This window comes from Narcine bancroftii, chromosome 1, assembly GCF_036971445.1.
Source record: "Narcine bancroftii isolate sNarBan1 chromosome 1, sNarBan1.hap1, whole genome shotgun sequence".
NCBI lineage: Eukaryota > Metazoa > Chordata > Chondrichthyes > Torpediniformes > Narcinidae > Narcine > Narcine bancroftii.
In genome coordinates this window covers 195,388,933-195,409,957 of record NC_091469.1, presented here as the reverse complement: position 1 = coordinate 195,409,957, position 21,025 = coordinate 195,388,933, and the positions used below count along the sequence as shown (strand labels likewise).

Here is a 21,025-nt window from a genome sequence, read left to right as displayed (position 1 = left end):
CAATCGCACCCCCCCCCCCTTCATTTAGCCATTCCTCTTCATTTGTTTGCCACTGTGCCCTCCCTCCCTTCTCCACCTATAATCTCCTGCCTTTGGGTCTATGCTCCTGCTCCCCACGCTTACCTCCCTTACCTTTTTGTTCAGATGTCTGCTGAAATTTTTCCATAACTTGATGAGGGACTCAAGCCTGCTATATCAAGAACACTTTCTCCAGCATTGTGTTTTTACTTCAACCATGATGTCTGCAGAGTTTTGTTTTTTATTTCCATTGTGACAATAAATCATTTCCCCTTGATTGTATTTGAGGCCAGAATTCAAACCATTAGTGCTTTTAATCAATGAGTGAAAGCTGTGCAGAAGTGATTTGGGGTAACACATTTTTATTTTGCCTTAATCCATGGTAACTATGTGACTTTTGTTGTCTTCCAGTTTGGAGCAGCTGAGATTATGAATTCTACCATTGGTTATCAGACATTAATAGCTGCAATTCAAAAAAAGTGCACATTAAATTGGCTTTTTGATTCTGGACCTGAAGTGATGGTTAATTGAGTATTGAAGAGAATTTTTAAGTGAAACTTTTGTATATTTGCATTATTTTAAATTGTGAGCAATATTTATTTTGTGGATTACATTGGCACCCTTGAAACTATTAAATTCTTAGAAAATCCAATCTGACGTATTAATGACGATTTAGTAAATAAAATTCTACCATTCATGTGGGTCAGATTAGATAAGATTGTGATTCCAGACCCATAACAATATGTCCATGAGGAAACCACTGAGGAACAAATAATAAATGCTGATCTGGCCAGTGACATTCACGCCTTCTGTATTCATTTTTTAAATTAATATGTATTTTCCACAAAGATATAACTTTTAGTATTGATTATAAATGTGCAATAATCACAAGATATAGGAGCAGAAGAAGGCCCACTGACCTATTGAGCCTGCTCCGCCATTCTAATCATGAGCTGATCCATCCACCCACACAGCCCTACTCCCCAGCTTTCTTCCCATAACCCTTGATGCCTTGACTAATCAAATACCTGTCAATATCTGCTTTAAATAAACTGAACAACCTCACGTCCACAGCTGCCTGTGGCAAAAAGTTCCACAGACTCACAACCTTCTGACTAAAGAAATTTTTCCACATCTCTGTTTTAAATTGATGCCGTTTTATCTTGAAATTATGTCCTCTTGTCCTAGAATCCCCTACCATGGGAAACATCTATTCTGTCCAGGCCTTTCATCATACAAAGTGCCTTTGTGGTTCCCCCTCATCCTTCTGTACTCCAACAAGTATACTCCAAAAGCCGACATTCGTAACTCATAACCCTTTCATTCCTGGTATCATTTAGTAAATCTTCTCTGAACTCACTCCAGTGCCAGCACGTCTTTTCTCAAATACAGCGCCCAAAAATACACAGTACTCCAAGTAAGGTCTCATCAGTGCTTTATTGAGTCTTAATATTACATTGCACCCCTGCACTTGTATTCCTATGGAAATGAATGCCAACATTGCATTCGCCTTCTTCACCACCGACTCAACCTGGAGGTCATCCTTTAGGGTATCCTGCACAACGACTCCAAAGTCCCTTTGCCCCTCGGAATTTTGAATGGTCTCCCCATCTAAATAATAGTTTATCTGTCTATTTCTTCTGCAAAAGTGCATGACCGTACACTTCCAACATTGTTTTTCATCTGCCACCTCTTTGCCCACTCTCCTAATCTATCCAAGTCTCTCTGGAGCCTTTCAGTATCCTCAGCACAATCTCCTCTATCATCTATTTTGTTGTTATCTGTAAATTTAGATACAAAGTCATCTATTCCATAATCCAAATCATTTGTATACAATGTAAAAAAAAAAAGCAGCCTCAACACTGAGCCCTGTGGAACACCACTGGTAACTGGTAGCCAACCAGAATACGATCCCTTTATTCCTATTCTGTTCCTGCCGATCAGCCAATGCTCTGGCCATGCGAGTATCCTTCCTGTAATTCCCTGGGCTCTCATCATGTTTAGTAGCCTTGTCAAAGGCTTTTTGAAAGTCCAAATGCACAACATCCACTGCATCTACCCTGTCTATCCTACTTCTGAAAATTGCAGTAGTTTTATCAGGCATGATTTTCTTTTAAGGAAACCTTGCTGACTTGGATCCATCTTTTCATGCACCTCCAGGTATTCTGTAATATTCTCTACAATCGACTCCCAACAACTTCCCAACCACCGATGTCAGGCTAATAGGTCTATAATTTCCATTCTGCTGCCTTGCTCCCGCCCATCTTAAACAGCTGCGTGACATTTGCGATCCTTCAGTCCACCACCACCATGCCAGACTCTTATTGATTCCTGGAAGATTATTACCAATGCCTCTACAATCTCTACAGCTACCTCCTTCTGAACCCAAGGGTGCATTCCATCTGGCCCAGGAGACTTATCTACCCTTAGACCATTTATCTTCCCAAGTACATTTTCTCTCGTGATCTTAACGGCACTCGCTTCTCTTCTGAGAGAGCCATGAGAATATGCAATTAATGTCTTCCACAGTGTGAACCGATTCAAAATATTGCTTCAGTTCCTCTGCCATCTCCTTGTCTCCCATTACAATTTCTCCAGCATTATTTTCTATTGGTCTTGTATCTACTTTGGTCACTCTTTTACTCTTTATATATTTAAAAGAGCTTTTAATGTCCTTTTTGATATATCCTCTTGCTAACCTCCTTTCATAATTCATCTTTTCATTCCTAATCCTTCTTAGTTGACTTCTCCAAGTTTTAAAAAGTTTCCCAGTCCTCCATCTTCCCACTTATTTTTGCTTCCTTGTCTGCCCTCTCTTTCACTTTTACTTTGGTTTTAACTTCCCTCATCAATTATCTAATTTGTCCATTCACAATGTTCATTCTTTTTGTACGTGCCTGTCCTGCACTTTCCTCACTTCACACATAAACTCGCCCATTTGACTTTTGGCCAGTTCCTCTCTCCTGAGAGTGTAATTTTATTTACTCCAGTAAAATACCGACCGATCGAACTTTAGCCTCTTCTTTTCAAATTTCAAAATGAACTCAATCATATTGTAATCATTGCCTTCTAAGGGTTCCTCTACCTTAAAGTTTCTAATCATTCTGGTTCATTACACCACACCTAGTCCAGAACAGCCTATCCCCCGATGGGCTCATCAACAAGCTACTCCAAAAAGCTATCCTACAGACATTCCACAAACTCTCTTCTAAGGTTCTGTACCAACCTGACTTGCCCAATCTACTTTCATGTTGAAATTCCCAATAATTATCGAGGCGCTATCCTTCTGACATGTCTTATCTATTTTCAGTTGTATTTTGTGGTCCACATGCTAGCTGCTGTTTAGGGCCTGCATATAACTGCCATTAGTGTCCTTTTACCTTTACCATTCTTTAACTCAACCCATAAGGACCCTCCCTCTTCTGATCCTGTGTCCCTTGTTTCCAATGATTTAATATTGTTGCTTACAGCAGAGCTACACCCTTGACCTCCATACCTAATCATGCGATACACGTGTATTCTTGGACGTTCAGCTCCCAATGTCATCCATCCTTTAGCCACAACTCCATAATGGCCACAACATTGTACACTCCAATCTGTAGCTGCACAGCAAAATCATCCACCTTGTTTCTAATGCTGTGTGCATTTAAGAATAATACCATTAGACCAGTTTTTGAATGTATTGTGTCTCTGTCATCCCTCTGGCTACTACTTCGTCTCGTCACCTGCCTGTCATTCCTGCTGCACACTATCTTCACTTTACTGCTGTTTACCCCTTCTTCAGCCCTAGCATTCTGGTTTCCCCCCTGCCGAATTAGTTTAAACCTTCCCTAACAGCTATATGAAACCTGCCTGCCAGGATTTTGGTCCCTTTGGGCTCAGGTGTTGTATCTCTCCCAAAAGAGATCCCTGTGATCCAAGAATCTGAAGCTCTGCCCCCTGCACTAGTTTCTCATTTATCTGCCTGATCTCGCCATTTTTCCTCTCACTAGCATGTGGCAACAGGCAGTAATCCTGAGATTATCACCCTGGAGATCCTGCTTCTTGGCTTCCACTCTAATTACTTCTATTCCCTCTTCAGGACCTCCTGACATATCGTACCTATGTCATTGGTACCAACATGTACCAAGACTTTTGGCTGTTCACCCTATCCCCTCAATGTTCTGGATCCAATTTTAGGTATCCTGGCACCATGGAGACAACACACCATCTGGATATTTTTATCGGATTCACAGAATCGCCTGTTCTCCTCACAATGGAATCTTTTAACACTGTTGTATGCCTCTTTGCCCTCTCTGCTTCCGAGACATGCTCAGTGCTAGAAAACTGGTCCCTATGGTTATCTTCTGTCAGGTCATCCTCCCCAATACTATCCAGAACAATAAACCAGTTGCTGATGGGGATGGCCACAAAGATGTTCTCCCATATTCCCTGTGGCTTCAATCTTTAACTTCCTCACTCTCCTTAATGAACCATAGTCATCAAGCTGCAACTCCAGTTCCTTAACACTGTCTCTTAGGAGCTGCACCTCAGTGCACCTGGAGCAGATGTGAGCATCGAGGAAACTCGGAGTCTCCCAGTGACCCCACATCTGACATGCGACATAGAGCACTAACCCTACAGTCATATATCTAATCTATTAATACTAATAAGTGTTGAACAATATACTCACCCACACTATAAACCCTTGCCTCTTGCCTGATCTCGCCCTAAGTCTGTTGAGCCAAAGCCTTACCACTCTGAAATGTTAATGTAATGTTAATGCATTTCAATGAAAAAAAATTACTGCATTTTTGTTACCTTTCCAGGATATAAGCTGGAAACATACAACCTGTGCAGAATATTACCCCAACATGTATGATGAAATGCAAAGTCTGGCACAGGTGCTGCAGTGTGATATCGGACAAGACATGCGTGTTCACAACAGTACATTTCTGTGGTTTATTCCATTTGTCAATTCTGTGATGGACCTAGAGGATCATGGAATAGCCTACATTGGTGAAGTGGTTCATCATCTCTACTCTGAGATAAAAGATGTACTGAATCGGAAAATTGATGTCTGTGATAAAGTGACTGAGTTCTTCATCCTTATTTTGGTGTCCATAATAGAAATTCACAGAAATAAAAACTATCTGCATTTGCTTTGGTTCAGTTCACAAAAGTGGGTGGAAGCACTGGTGAAATGTGCCAATCTTCCTGCCAGAGTTTTCAACCAAAACTCAGAGAGAACAGCAGGCACAAGTAACATTAAGGGTTCATCAACTATACTTTCAGTCACATCTTCGGTGTGTTCTTCCATCACAAATTCAGTACAGCAATCGTGTGTTCAGCTAATTCGTAGTTTTCTGAAAGAGGGATGTCACTCTCAGCAAAGAAGCACATTTCAACAGTTCCTTGACAAACTAAATCTGCAACTGCGAAGCACTTTTATTCTCGGATGGCAATTGAGTCTCAGAGAACAGCAGGAATTAAAATCTTGCTTAATACAGTTAGTTAAAAATGCCAAATGTAAAACCCAAGAATTGAGACAACTAGGCACAGTTGGAAAAGGAAGTGCACATAAATATCCTTTAATTAAACATGAAAAGGAGGATGCAGGGGAATGGGGAAAGATGCCTGGATATTCTAACAGTGGTCCTGGGCCACCCTGTTCATTGTTTCAAACAAACATCAAAAGTTCAATTATTCAGAAAAGTAGAATGAATCAAGGAAAAATGGCTGTTTGCAAGGGGCAGGTAGACCAGCCAAAAGAATCATGTGTGGATGGAATTTTTTCTTGTAAAGCAGAATTCTCCATGTGTCAAGATGGCACTTTCCTCAATGAGACCAGAATTGTTGAAGAAAATATTTCAAAAGTTGATGATGCTGAAAAAGAGATTTCTCCTCTTCCATCTCCTACTGTAGAGAAGGTAATCATGGCTGACGTAGCAAGCAGACAGGGACAAACACTTGAACAAGCAGATGTGAATTTCACTGTTGGTTCTTCAGCCAATGACAACATACAGGTTAAACCTCTGGAAGAGACTCCAGATGTTCACCACAAAGAAAAATGGAAGCAGTCTATGTTAACAAAATTCCAGAAATCTCTCAATGATAATATAACAAATCCAGACATTGCCTCCACTGTAAATGACCAGAATGTTAATTTTGCAGTGATACCTTCTCCAGCAGATGCCTGTAATTTGCCTCAGAAAATGAAATCAATCGAGACTACCTCATGCAAATTTAAGATTAGTCCAAACAGACTATTAAATCTGAAAGTTAAGATACGGGAAGTTAATATGAAGAGAAAGCTAATGAAGAAAAACAATTCTCTGGGTGAACAAAGGGAAGTGGAGAAATCATCAACTGTAGGAATTGACAATAACCAATTCGATTACATGAATAACAGAAATCACGAGCAGAATGTCGATGCCAGCAAAAGAACAATAGGAGGTAGTACTAATACTGAACTTGTGAAAACCTCCCAATTTCAGATAGCTCCATTTACTGACAAAAGAGAGAAGCTCACAGATTCTGATGATTTAATACTTTGTCCATTGTCATTGGATAAAGCAAATTCAAGCAATACCTTCAAAGATCTTAACCAATGTACAAGCATCGACAGCGATTGTGATGATATTCCTTTAATTCAATTAAGGGAAAAGTTGAAGAAAATGTATTCATTAACCAGAGAGGAAAATGCAGATGATTCAAAGATGAAAAAGGATCCTGGAATTACCTTGAAAGTTGCTTCAGAGAAACGTCCTAATGTATCCAATAATTTGTTCAAGGAGGTGGAGAAAATCAAAACATTAAACAAAATTGAGAGAAAAGTCAACTATGCCAGACAGAAAATGGAAAAATCTGACTCAGCTGCGAAAGAGCCTACAATCGACAAGGGTGTCAGCAACTCCAATTCACAATCAGCAATGGAAAATATCAACATGTTAAAAGTTGAAAGATGTGAAACAAAAAATCAAGTGGATGCAACCATTGACAAGGAGATTGCTGACTCAACTGGAAAAAATCAAACTTGCCCACAAGAAATAGCTGCATCTAGCAAGTCCTCACCAACCATGTTCGAGGAATGTGATTCACAGATTTTTGAATTTGAAAGTGAAGAACAGATTTATTCTTGTTGGCAAGATGTTCCGCTGCATGTTGAGCCAAAAGGTGAGGTAGAAAAGCCAGACCAAGATAATCAATCTGATGTACAAACCAGCAGCGATAATGCAGACATTTGTGACATACAAAATGAGTGGGGGTATGACACAGATTATGTCCCTGATGAGTTGATTGAAAAGGTGGCTGAAGAGGTCAAAGATCAGTTGAAAAAAGAAATAACACTAAGTAAATCTGCAAGTACAAAACTTGGGGTAAAACAAATTTTATGCAGTTCTGCAGGTGAAGGTACATCTGTTTCATGTTCTCGTGACTTTGAGAAAATGAGAAAAAATTGCATTAAAATCACAAGTAATCCAAGTAGCTCTGGATCCCTAAGTTTGTCTGATAAGCTTGTACCTGCAAAATTTATGTCAGATGTTCAGCTTGAAAATAAGCAAGCAAGAAAGATAGCAGATACAGATGAAGGTACAAGAAGCAAAAATGGAATAAGAAAAAATTATTTATCTCAAGTCCATTCCAAAAAAGGTCTAAACAAATTCATTTTGACTAAGCAATCTACGAATGGTCGTTTGGACCAGAAAGCCACAAAAAAAAGATCATATAAAGCAGAGAAAACGAGTTCGCAAACATTATTGACTAATGCTTCTAAATCCAACGTTATGCAAATGAATCTTCCTGCAACAAAGTTACCATCCACCCCACCTCCAAAAAAAGTGCGTAAACGACCTGAACCTACATCAACTGTGGAAAAACTTGGTCTCAAGAAGAAAACTCGTAAAGCTTTAGACCTTTCTCAAAGAAGCCTCGATCACCTGAGCAACTTGCGTAACTATGGACAAGTAGTTGGAACTGTTGAGGGCAAGCACCTGAGAAAGGCTAAATTCATTGTGCCACCAAAACTGACAAAAATTAGAAATCCACATTTGCTGGCTTCCCAGGACCTTCAATATTTCAGACAGTCAAGGCCTCGTCAGCAACATAAAGAAAAGATAATGATAAGTGCAGCTGATGAAAGTGTTTTCCAAAAAGGACCCCTGCCTTCTACAGGAATGCAAGGCTCTGCTATTTGTGTCCAAACAAGTGAAGTGATCCCATCTACATCACTGGAAAGTAGTCATTCTTATACTGCAGCTAACATGCCTTCACTAGAAAGAGAAATAAATACAACTTTAACTGAGGGAAATGTTTCAAGTGTGAATGTAAGTGATGACTTAAATTTAACACAACATGATCCTTTAGATATGGACATTAGTGCAGATGAAAATGAGGAAGATGATCTGTCAATGTTAACCCAGAGAGATCCAATAGATATGGATATAGATAGTGATACACTAGAAGACAGCACAATAAAACCTTCAAGTTCCAATATAATTAGTTGCCAGTATAGAAGGTGCACTGATATTGTAATGCCTTCTGAAAAGTTTTGTAAGAACCATGCTGCATCTGAACCCAAGGATGCCAAGCCAGGATTACCTCAGTCTGATCTGAAAAGCTCAAGACCCTATACAACCAAATGCTTTGCTTCAAGCTCTACTTCACGAAATGCTCAGCTTGCTACAGAAATGGAGATTATCCCGAAACGCCCAACTCCAATGGTTTCTAAAGTGCAGCAATTTCAGAAGCCTCCACCTGTAAAATTTGCTGTGCCACAGACATCAAAACCAATCCAACCTGTAAAAGTTGTGGAATCTAATGTCCTTCATACACAAAACAAAGATGTGAATTTCAAACCAAAATCACATTTTCATACACCAGTTGCAATGTCAAGCTCTAAGTTTGATCCATTTCTGTCTGAGAGGCAAGCTTCACCTGGCATTGAAATGAGAGATCACCATCAATGGAACCAATCCTACCTTATCAACGCGGTTCTTAAGTGGACCTATCAGATGTTTGACATGTTTGAGCAGTTTGGGGCACCTGATATGCTTTGTGAATTTCCACCACGAGAGGTACCTGAAAGGTTTGGATCATATGAAGATTACTTTAAGACCTTTTATCCTTTACTGATGTTAAATCTGTTTGAACAGGTGAGTACTGTGTGCCTTATAAATGCTGAAATTTAAAAGATTATTTTAACTGATGACACTTGTGATAAATGCTAGAGTTATACCTGGATCATTTTGGAAAAATATTAGACTGGTAAGGAAAAATTTTGAATCTCCATTAAAGCATAGTCTCACATTTTAATTGGATCTGAGTAATGTGCTTAAAACAGGTTCAGACTGGTTTATGGGTAAGGCTTTGAGTTTCCTTAGTGGAACACTGACAAAGGTTAGAAGAAATTGAAGTAGCCTACAGCGTAAATTATTTATTCATCACAATTCTCAAAGGACAGACTGAATCCTATACAGTCGTGTGCATGTGGGTAAATTGCCTATTTTTTAAGCAGAATATAGATATTTGCTATGTATCAATAATAACGTAGGAGCAGAATTAGGCCATTTTGGCCATCTATTTTGTTCTGCCATTCTAATCATAGTAGATGTATTTTTCCTCTCAGCTTGTTACCTTCTCTGCATAACTTTTAACACACTAATCAGGAACCTATCAACCTCTGCTTTAAATATATCTTCTTTATATTATTGGCTAGCTCTGATGTTTAAAATTGATGAACAGGGAAAACTAGGAAATGAAGATAAAAAGGAAACAAATGAATGTGTTTCTACTGTTGTGGAGGGCAGAACTAAGCTAAAATATTTTTTACATTTTTTTTTCCCATTGAGGTACTGAGTGGTAGTTGCAAATAAGATTGGCAATCAGAATGTTTTTTCAAACTAAACCTAATTAGCAGCATTTCTTTCATGTAGCTAGCTCAGAAATTGATGGAATTTAAGCAGACACCAAAAATGATTCAGAACCATCTGAAGCTGAAGAATTACTATGTAGAAGGCCGAGTAAATCGTGCAGAATTTCAAGGTGAGAACAAGCAAGATTTGTACATACTTCAACTTCAGGTTTGTCATCAGGTTGTACCAGTACAAATTGACAAAACAGTTCTCTGGCCATGGTGCTAAACAGTGCAAAACACACGTACAAACATATCACACATACAAACTATACTTGTACATACTAAATGAGTACATATACTAAAATAAATATTCTTAGCAAATAGTAGTCACAGTAGACTCTTACAGGTGGCCAAAATACCCCAATGTAAAGCCGCATATTCTACCCCCACGTGGCTGATGAGGTACCCACCTGATTGCGCCGAACGTGCCTCCGAGGTGCTGACACCAACCGTCCTCCGAGAGGGATAATCGATGGATTGCCGGGTTCCACTGAGGCATCTGAATGTGCAGCTGCTGTAAGTGGCTGCCTTGGGGCAGGCTGATGACTCTATCAGCCAGCGACCCAACTCCCCGCTGCCTGACAGGCCCCCCCGCCACATGACCTGACAGTGCCCCCCCCCCCCACCCGCTGCCTGACATCCCCCACTGGCCGCCCCTTCCCAGTAGGGCGGGGGCTGTTGGGCAGCGGGGAGGGGTGCTATCGGGCAGTGGGGTGGGGGCTTCAGGCAGTGGGGCAGGGGGTGGCTGTCGGACAGCTGGGTGGGGGCGGCCGGCGGGGAACGTTGGGGCAGGGGTGGCTGGTGCAGGCTGTCACAGCCTGGCTGGCCGTTCCTGCTGCTCAAAGTGCGGCATAGTAATGGCGGACTTCACTACCCATAACCCCCCCACGCAGCTGGAACTGTGTGGGAAACACAGTGGTTCCACCTGCATGGGGGATTATAGGTAGGGAAGACGGCCATTGCTATACCACATATTTATGACAGGTGGTGCTGCGACACCAGTTGCTCTGCCTCCATCAGATGCGGAGGCGCTGCGAGGTGCCTCTGGATATCTATAGGCCCTTTCAGGTGGACTGGGCAATGCTGTAGCAGCCTTTTAGGGCTGCCATCTGAAAGGTGAGTCTTCAGGTTGGGATCCACTCCTGCAGCCGCCCTCAAGGCAGAGGATGCACCTGAAAGCAGCTCGTGAGTTGTTTTAGCAGTTGTTCAGCAGTCTCACGGCCCATGGAAAGAAGCTGTTCTTCAGCCTGTCAGTTCTGGCTCTGATACTTCTGAATCTTTTTCCCCGACATAAGTAACTGGAAGATGCTGTGTGTGGGGAGGTAGGGGGTCCTCAAATCCTCCAAATCCTCTTTCCAAATAACAATCTGATATGGAGCGCAAGTGAATTTAAACCACTTAACATTATTAGGAAGTTTTATTTTTAAAAAATTAATGTTTCAGCTCATTCATTTCAGAGGTGGAGCCTGATTCCATTGTGGAGTAAATTTCAACTTTTTTATCCTAAAATTGTTGGACCTTTTGGACTTTTATTAGAAATTTCATGATAATTTGTTCTCCCATGGCCCATTGTACAAGTGGACCCCTGTGTTACAAAGCAGACAGCAGCTACAGAAATCAGCCCAGACAATGTTATATTTAAAATAATATTTTTAATTATTAATAAACAATAATATAACACTTTATCTAATTTATCTGAACTTATCTCCCAACTGTGCGTGAATGTACTTGTGTGTGTACGTGGAATTATCCAAGCCACTACAGCTCAAGGCACAATTCTTAAAAGGCAGTTCAATATCAGAATATCCAATGTTGACACACAGGCTTTAGATGAATGCGGCACGCAGGCTTTGCGTGGACGCGGCACGCAGGCTTCGGGTGGACGCGGCACGCAGGCTTCGGGTGGACGCGGCACGCAGGCTTCGGGTGGACGCGGCACGCAGGCTTCGGGTGGACGCGGCACGCAGGCTTCGGGTGGACGCGGCACGCAGGCTTCGGGTGGACGCGGCACGCTGGCTTCGGGTGGACGCGGCACGCTGGCTTCGGGTGGACGCGGCACGCTGGCTTCGGGTGGACGCGGCACGCTGGCTTCGGGTGGACGCGGCACGCTGGCTTCGGGTGGACGCGGCACGCTGGCTTCGGGTGGACGCGGCACGCTGGCTTCGGGTGGACGCGGCACGCTGGCTTCGGGTGGACGCGGCACGCAGGCTTCGGGTGGACGCGGCACGCAGGCTTCGGGTGGACCCGAAGCAGCTCATGAAATAGGTGGGAGAGACCGGAGGTGACAGAATGTTTATTAACTCACAGAACCCTTGTCAAGGTACTTCCGGTGAAATGTCCTTTTTAGACGAGTGACAACTTAAACTCCTCTCTTCTTTGGCATAGGAGCCATGAAGTGAGTGATGCTCACAAAGCTTCCAAACTCCTTTCTGTGGATCAGCCAAATTTATGTAACCCTCACAATGGTCACAATCCAAACACAGTCTTCCTTCTGGTTCCAGAACCCTTTCCGTGGGTCAGCTGATCAAAGTGACATTCTCCTTTTGGTCAGAGTGGTATTCCCATTCCCCTATAACCTGGAGAAATCAGACAAATTGTCTTATCACCACACGAAGCCACCTTCAGCGCAGTATCCTTTCAAAGTTTGTTTCTCCAAGTGCTGACTCCTTAAAATGGCACAGTATCCTTTCAAAGTTTGTTTCTCCAAGTGCTGACTCCTTAAAATGGCCACATCTCATTCCCCCATAACATGGGGAAATTAGAGAGATTGTCTATAACCACACATGAGGCCATTTCAGTCCTGTATTGCTTTCAAGAGCACTGCTCAACAGCACTGCCTCCTCAAAATGGCCCCTGTGCAAAACTATACTCAGTCTTGAATCTGTTGATCACATGCTCTTTGCACCTGGATTTTCCCAGAACCCCTTCCTCTCTCTTCAAATATTCCAATTTAGGTTCACACTGTCCTTAACCTGCTGCCAGTTCATAGTCACTCTCCAAAGTTGCAGGTCTTTGTTAAATTTGTTCTCATAAAGTGACAGTCCCACACAATTGAAAATGAACTGGGAGCACTTTCTGTAAATATTCGAGTATAATGTGAAAAATTTTGTACAGAAATTTGAGCCCAAAGTCGTGTTATACATGGTTATAATTTAAAAAAAATTCTGCCAATTTTAAAGATAAGTAAGATTATCAGCAGCTGCCTACATTGACGGCAGGCCGACTGGGTGGGTGAAGAGGGAGAGACGGCAGTGCGACTTGGGTGGGTGAAGAGGGAGAGATACCAGCGCGACTTGGGTTGGGAGAGAGACACCAGCACGAATCGGGCGTTCAAGGGGGTGAAAGAGGCACCAGCACGACTCGGGCAGGTGAGGGGAGGAGGATCGTATTATACATGGGGGTAAAAAATTTTCCCCTTTTCCCCTCAAAAATGTGGGGGGGGGGGGGTGTCATTATACATGAATATTTACGGTAATACCTGAATCAATTTGTATGACTTAACTGTCTAAAATTGTTTATAAACTTGCTTCAAATTTAGCACTAATAATCCTAAATCACGTTGCACTCGTTCTGACTAAATCTCTCTTGCAAAGTGAGGTTTCTCTGTAAAGAGATTATTATTGAACAAAGTGTCTAGTGATCCTTGCTGAGCTGAGTGAGTTGTGTTTGGTGAGGTTTTCAAAAAGCTTGGATCAGATTAAATTGGGCCAAGTTAGCTCTTTGTAAATAAATTTAAAAATTTCTGTAATAATAATATTAGGCAACATGTCCTTTAAGAAGTAATTAATAAGCCCTTTCAGAAGTGATTAACACATCCTAAAGGTTCAAGATTTAGCCCTTAGCATGCATTACTTCTTATCAGTAGCCATGGCCTGCTTTCATTTGCTTTCAGTCAGATCAGTCAGATCAAAGCACGTCATCCTGAGATGACTGCTGTAGAGTGGAGATAGTCATCCGTCGCTTTGAAGAAATGTAGATTTGCTAAGAATGTGTTGAGAAAGATGCAAGGTTTCTTGTCATTCAAAATTCAATTTATTGTCATTGTAATAAAAGTGTCATGTGACATGAAATTGCTCTTGCCTGCTGTAAGGCAGACATACTCACTATCGGCAGAAATTCCCTGAAGCACCTCTTACAGTAGCTGCTTTCGGGTGACCAGAATATCCGAATGTAAAGCCTCCTAAAATACCCGAATGCAGCTGTCGGGAGGCCACCTGAAAGCAGAAAACCCATCCCCGAGGAGCACTTACTCAACCCACTTCAGGGAGGTATATTCTTTGCTTCCAAATGCTCCCCCATAGGCACCTGAAAGCAGCAAGGCAAAGCAGCTAGCAGCTTTCAGATGCCTAGCAGGGGGCGGGCTGATGACAGTCAGCCAGAGACCCAACTCCCTGCTACTTGACAGCCCCCTGTGGGGGACTACGGGTCTGGGGTGGCCGATGTGTAGGCCTGCGCTGCGGGGGCTATCAGGCAATGGGGAGGGGAGCTGTTAGATGGCTGCCCCTGCCCCAGCTCGAGAGCCGGCGTTTGCTCTGCGGCACCTCTCCCTGCTCTGGACCTTTCAGATGGCAGAACGCCACCTTCAGCGCTGCCACCTGCAGCTGGCTCTGGAGCCACATTCTCCCGCGATTCCTCCTGAAAGCGGCTAGTAAGAGAAAGAGAAGCAAAAGATAGTCTCCCAGAGTCATCACGTGTCTGTAGATTCGCCTTCAGTGCCTCTGCAGCCACACAGAGTCCAATCCAAACATTTGCAACCTGAGCTCCAGGTCCGAACCTCCAATGTGGTCAGGAACCCTTCAGCATCTTCGGCATCCCCTCGCATCCTGATTCAGATACCAGCCAGTTTGAGCTAATCTCTGACAGACCGCAGCCTGGTGTGAGTCTCCTGAAAGCAGTGTCCAGCATCCCACAACCTCCATGTGTTCCTCGCCTTGAGTTGCCAACTGCTTGGCGCATGCATGGGTCTTTCAGCCACAGAGCCCCTTCACTTGGTCAACCGCTGTGGTTACCATCCTGTGGGTCATCTCTGCTTTTCCTTCTCAGCCAGGGATAGTCTCCCTGTTTTCTGGTGCCCTTCGCCAGTCCTCTACTGTCCTGGAGTCTGCAATCCCTTATGGCCCTTATCTTGGGTGCAGACCCCCATGGTCCTGGGATTTTAAATGAAATTACCGTCAGCTCCTTTACAGACCGTTCACAGCAGTTGACTGGGCAGTTCGACCCCGTGGGTCTGCAGCAGTGGTAGCGTTGCTGCTACATCAGTTCCAGCAGTGCTGCCATTTTACTTTTCATGGTTCATTCCCAGCAGCAGCTCGACAGAGGACTCTGATTTACAGACTGTTCCCACAGACATGCACAGAGTTGGACATCAGTGCTGCTGAAGACATCAACTCGGTGAAAGACATACTTTGGTCTGCCCAAAACCTGTTGGTCTTTCAGCACAGGGAGATGTCAGTGCAGGAATGCTGCCTTCTGGCACATTGTAGCCTGCAGGAGTACGTACTGAAGGACATTTTGAGACTTGGTGCAGCCAACACGAGGGTGCTTGTGGGGAAGGAGCACAGTCCTTCCATTATCGAGCATTGAGGTGCTGAGACCAAGAGGAAGTCCCTCAAACAAAAGAGAGGAAAGTAACAAAAAAGTGCCACAATTTTAGGCCATTTCATGCAATGAAAAAGCCCGAGTGTAAAGGCGGAAATTCTCCATCTTAATGTTGGGAGTCTTGCCTCTATGAATGTGCCATGGCCGGCTCCAAGTAGCCTACTGTAATCCCTCTTGGGAAAGGATCATCAGCGGAGCGCAGTGATCCGCCACCTCACGTGAATGTACAGTCACAGCAAGCGGCTAGTTAGGGACACGCTGATGACACCATCAGCCAGTGACCCCATCTCCACTCTCCCACCCACTCTCACCTTTCCATCCATGACCCCCCCTCAGAGCGAGGGAAGCTGGCGGGAGCTGACAGGTCAGGAGCAGCCGATGGGGACGTCAGGGCAGAGGGGCCCATCAAGGAAGGGGCTTTCAGGGCAGGGGTGCCGTCAGGTCAGGGGCGGCTAGTGGAAGCTGTCAGGTCAGGGGCAGCCAGCGGGAGCTGTCAGATCAAGGGCAACCAGCAGGAGCTGTCAGTTCAGGGGCAGCCAGCGGGAGCCATCAGGACAGTGGGGCCATCAAGACTGGGGCCGCCAGGTTAGGGGCAGCTGGCGGGAGCCATCAGGCAGGAGGGGCTATCAAGGCAGGGGCGACCAGCAGGAGCCGTCAGACAGGAGGTGTCATCAGGGCAAGGGCAGCTGACAGAGGCTGTCGGAGGGCAGTCAGTGTGGGGTGTGACAGCCCCACCGGCCACTCCAGTGCCTCACCAGGCTGCTTCAGCCTTTGGGGCCGCTCTCTGCAGCTCAAAACGCAGCAGAGTAATGGCTGTCTTTCCTACCCATAATTTCCCCTCACAGCTGGAACTGTTCTGGGAAACATAGCAGTTCCAGCTGCATGGGGGATTCTGGGTAGGGAACACGGCCATTGCTCTGCCGCATATTTATGATGGGTGGCACTACGCCATCAGTTGCCCACCTCCATCAGCTTTGGAGAGTGCTACAAGGCAGTGATCAACATGAATGCAACAAAGGAGCAGCCTTTTAGGGCTACTCCATGAAAGGTAATTTTTATGTTTTCCCTCCGCGCTTATAGCCGGCCTCCACGTGGAGGCCTGGCATGAAAGGGCCGAGTGATGGAAATGGTGTAAATAGAAATGAATGTAACAGTGTACAGTGATTAAAAATTTGTGAGTTCAAAACTAAAGGTGAGAATAGACTTTGAATGGTTTTCCTTTTGTAAATAATTAAGTGTGAATAAAGCCTATTCCTATTGAAGGTGATTTTGTGGTTCGTAATCCAGTTATTTTGAATCTAGAGTCAGTCTGGGTTTTTCAGGCATTGAGATTATAACTGGAGTGGCAGTAATGCTGGATTCCCATCAAGAAGATACTGTTATTTTTCTTTTAAATTTGTTTTGCCTGTTATGTTAAAGTTGAATGCTACTTAACTGTTGTGATTTCAGTGAATGTTTTTTTGATGCAAACTTTATGCATGTTGGCCCTTTGTTGCTCAAAACTACTCTTTACTGTATCTCACTACACGTGACAATAAATATTGTCAATCTCAACTAAATTGTAAAGAAAAAGGCAAATTAAAAAATTTTTTTTATTTATTTATTTTCAGTATTTCATTTCCAAATCAATAAATTTTTGTTTACTCAGCTTTATTGCATGACCATGAACTTGTGAAACAACTGCACCCAAAAGAAGATGATGTTGTATTTCTCTGGCTGCCACAACGTTGCAGTTACTACATACAAGATGGAAGTGAGATGACAAATGATACTCTAATCCCACATATTGCATATGTCTCAAGATCTTCGCGTTCAGGTGAGTTCAGGTGTGCATTAAATGCCTTGTGTAAAAAATGTAACTAATATTTAGTGCCTCTTGAGTTACTAACTTTCAGTAGAAATCATTGTAGAATTTTTAAGTCCTTCAAATGTTAAGTACTAGCAAATTAAAATAAAATATTCAATTGAATGTCATACAACTGTGTGGCACAGAAATGGGTTCTTCAGCCTACCATGTCCATGCTGACCATTTTGCCCATCTAAACTAATCCCATTTGCCTGCATTCGGACCATGTCCTTTTCTTTATAGATTATTTAAATATGTTGTTTCACTTTTTTGTTTTGCTTGTCATTTGGCAATATAGAATCATCTTGGTGATTTCGGTAAAGAAGTCTAGCTTCCTTTGTTGTCATGTACAAATTCATCAACTGTCACCTTTCATAAAGGTACACAGAGACACCACTAGCATGGTCCAATGCCTCTAATGGTGAAAGAGCAACAAGATAGAGTCCCTTCAAGTGTCCATGGATTTGCCTCCAAAGTTTACTCAACTTTTCTAGCCTTCTAGCCTCCTGACTGTTCCATTGGCAATCTCTAGTTCCAAGCCTCTAATGCCAGAGCCCCTCTCTCACAAATCCTAGTCTTGATGCCTGGTTCCCACAAGCCAGTCTCCATTAGTCCACAGTTTGATTTGAGTGCTCTGGCTATGTGCCCAGCAGCCACAGCTTTTGTGAGTTCTTCAGCTGCTGAGCCTCTCACTGGTCTGCTGCCTTCCCTGTCATCTCCTAGACTTCTCCTTCACAGCATTGAGGGGAGTGGGGTTATTCTCCCATTTTGGTGCCCTGCATTTGTCTTCTGATGCCCTGGAGCCCACACCCATCCTGGTCTGCACCAAGCATGGGGTCAGACATCTTGAGCAAGCCTTCCGTGGTTTTGAAGATGTGAAAATAAAATGCCTGCTCTGTTAAAATGTAATTTAAAGTCTGTACGGGGTTGTTGGCATCACCACTGGGCAGTAGGATCCTGCAGAGGAGCACTGTGTCTCCACTCCCTGTTCCTCCAGGGTCTGCACCAGTTGTAGCTTTGCCATTAGAGCAGCACCAGCATTTTTTTGAGTATAGAGTACTGAGTTAAACAATCCATCCAGATGGTTTGCTTCTTTGAGTTTCAAGGATCACGATTCTTCAGCACCACCCAAAGAGAAATCTGTATCATGTGGTGCAGCCACACATACTTAATAAGATAGAATGTAGTTAAATTAGTAACTTTTCTCCTGATTTCCTTTCTGAACAGGACGTGATTCACAAACAAGTCTTTACCTTTCAATTCGAACACGAGGGAATGTTAGTGCAATAGAAAACCAACCAGTGAGGTGTGATGTAATTGGATCCATTGTGACAACCATACGGCAGTTCAAAGGATTACTCTTTCTGGCCAAGATTCCTTTGATGACGCCAATTCTGTCAGCACATCCCTCGTTCTTTAATGAAAGAGACATCATGGAGAGTGCAAAGTGGAGTAATGCTGTAAGAGAAATTGTGTTGTACATCTCATATATTGCAAAACTTCATTATTAAGTTAACTCATTTGTAACTTTATTCTAGATCTTTTCAGCTCTATTCTTAAGCATGTGTTGTACTGTTGGTGATTTGTGCTGTTTAAATCAGTGCAAATTGTAGTGGCCATTGAACTGAGGACAATGGAACAGGAGTAATGCAATATTATGGAACTAAGTTAGGCAATGATTAATGTTATTTACTCTAAGAATATTTTCAAAATGTATCTACCGAAACACCATTAAATCCCTCATGTCTGCTCTGAAAAGTCAAAAATATGAAAATATATATTTTGTTTTTAATGGATTTTTACTTGAGCATGGATGCTTACTGTTTTAGTTTTACATTTTTCCTGTGCAGAAAGATTACAATGGGTATCAGCAGAAAGCAATTAATGTTGCATTGTCAATGGTTAAACGGACAAGAATTCCTAAAGTCTGCATTATCCAAGGACCACCTGGAACAGGAAAATCAAAAACCATTGTTGGGCTCCTGCATTGTCTGCTTAATAAGGTATACTTTCTGTATGAAATATGGCTACCTAATACTGTGTCAACATGGGGAATATTTATATTTTAATGATTGAAAGTTATGTTTATTCCAAATTCTTGGGACCTATGTCAAGTTGGAAATTGGGCCATGATCAAATCAGGGAAAAGAAATAAATGTGCTATTTTGCTTTGCTTATGGACATTTCTCATTATTTTACCCATCATTGGTTAACTGGAAAGACCAGCTGATGATCTGTTCACTGGCCTTTGCCTGTATCATATACTGTTTATTTGTGGAAAACTTGCAAGAATGTTCTAAAGAGAGAGGCCACTTCACCCAATAGATAAAATGGATCCTTCTTTCTAAGAGTTCCTTTGATTCAAGATAGTTTCTTACAGTGGAGTATTATATAATGGTTCATGTCAGGTTTAAGTACACCTTCAGGACATTATGGACATTAGACATTAAGAAAATGAACATATTATGGTGGTGATGAGGTCAATTATGAGCTATCTTCTTGCACACTGCATTCCTTATGGTGGGAAAAAAAAACTCTGGTGCTGTATTTGAGTAACTGCCTTTCTATCCTTTGTGGAAAAGTTTTTCCAGAACACCTTCAACTAGTGGAATGGTTCCCTGACCAGACCGTCCAGGTCATCTGGTGGAATGCCTCATCGCCAAGGCTCACTAGCAAGCATCAGCCTTGGCTGACAGTGAGAGGAGCCCTCCCAGTGAAATCCTTCCTGCATGACTGGAGCATCACCCTCCCTCAATGTACGCTGACCTTGGGATGTCTGTGGTGGGGTGGAGACCATCACTCACCTCTTTGCCTTATGCAGATTTGCAAGGAGGGTGTGGAGAGGGATGCAGAGGCTCTGTAACATTTGATGGAAATGATTAATGTAAATCCTTGAACAGTTTCTTTCCTGGATTGTAAAAAAAAATGTAAAGGTTCCAATATTGTCACGTAATACTACATTTTTAGAATGTAACATATATTAAATTCTTTAACTTTATTTATCTTCCTTACAGTAGATAATTTATCATGAATAAAATATATTTTGGGGAAAAAAATTGAGTCAGATGGAATGAAGGAATGATGTTGTATTTCCTGAGTCAGGATGGTGGGTGAATTTTTGGTTTTCATGCATCTAGATGGTTGTGAGGTGTTGTTGTGAGCCTTGGTGGTAGTGTGCCTTCTGTTTGGTATACTGCTCTAGTGGTAAAAAGAGTGGTGGTGGATGGACTGCCAACCAAGCAACAAGTTTGATCTGAATGGTACGAAACTCATTAAATGATATTTGATTTGCACTGTCCAGGCAAGTAGAGTATACAGTACAACTCCGATTATCAGAAATGGTTGGGACCGGGCCCATTTCGGATAAACATTTTTTTTTCACAGAACCGGTCATTTTTTAAAACAGCCCAGTAGCAACAGCAAATCACTTGTAACAGTGTTTATACAGCAACAAGCAACAAGTTGAGGCTTTTTAAACATTAAAGTTTTAATTCTTACAAAAAAAAATGATGGCGACCGCCAATCACACTTCCCACCGAGGCCCTGCTCATGCCAGGAACCTGAGGCTCCCTCGCCTGCCTGGGAGCTTGAGGTCCACTTCTGCCACCACCGGGAGCATGAGTTCCACTGCTGCCGGCACCGGGAGATCGAGGTCCCCAGTCAGTTTG

General features: G+C 42.8%; 1 protein-coding gene across 4 annotated transcripts in view; it reads left to right on the top strand.

Moving 5' to 3' along the window:
* Window positions 1-21,025, top strand: part of setx (senataxin) — a 118,443-nt gene that overhangs the window by 71,276 nt on the left and 26,142 nt on the right. For all 4 annotated transcript variants that reach the window (XM_069887046.1, XM_069887041.1, XM_069887054.1 and 1 more), the window contains exons 10-14: window positions 4,827-9,152; window positions 9,933-10,041; window positions 17,160-17,327; window positions 18,585-18,817; window positions 19,208-19,360. In XM_069887046.1, the coding sequence (XP_069743147.1) occupies window positions 4,827-9,152; window positions 9,933-10,041; window positions 17,160-17,327; window positions 18,585-18,817; window positions 19,208-19,360 (4,989 nt within the window). The remainder of the gene's footprint in view (window positions 1-4,826; window positions 9,153-9,932; window positions 10,042-17,159; window positions 17,328-18,584; window positions 18,818-19,207; window positions 19,361-21,025) is intronic.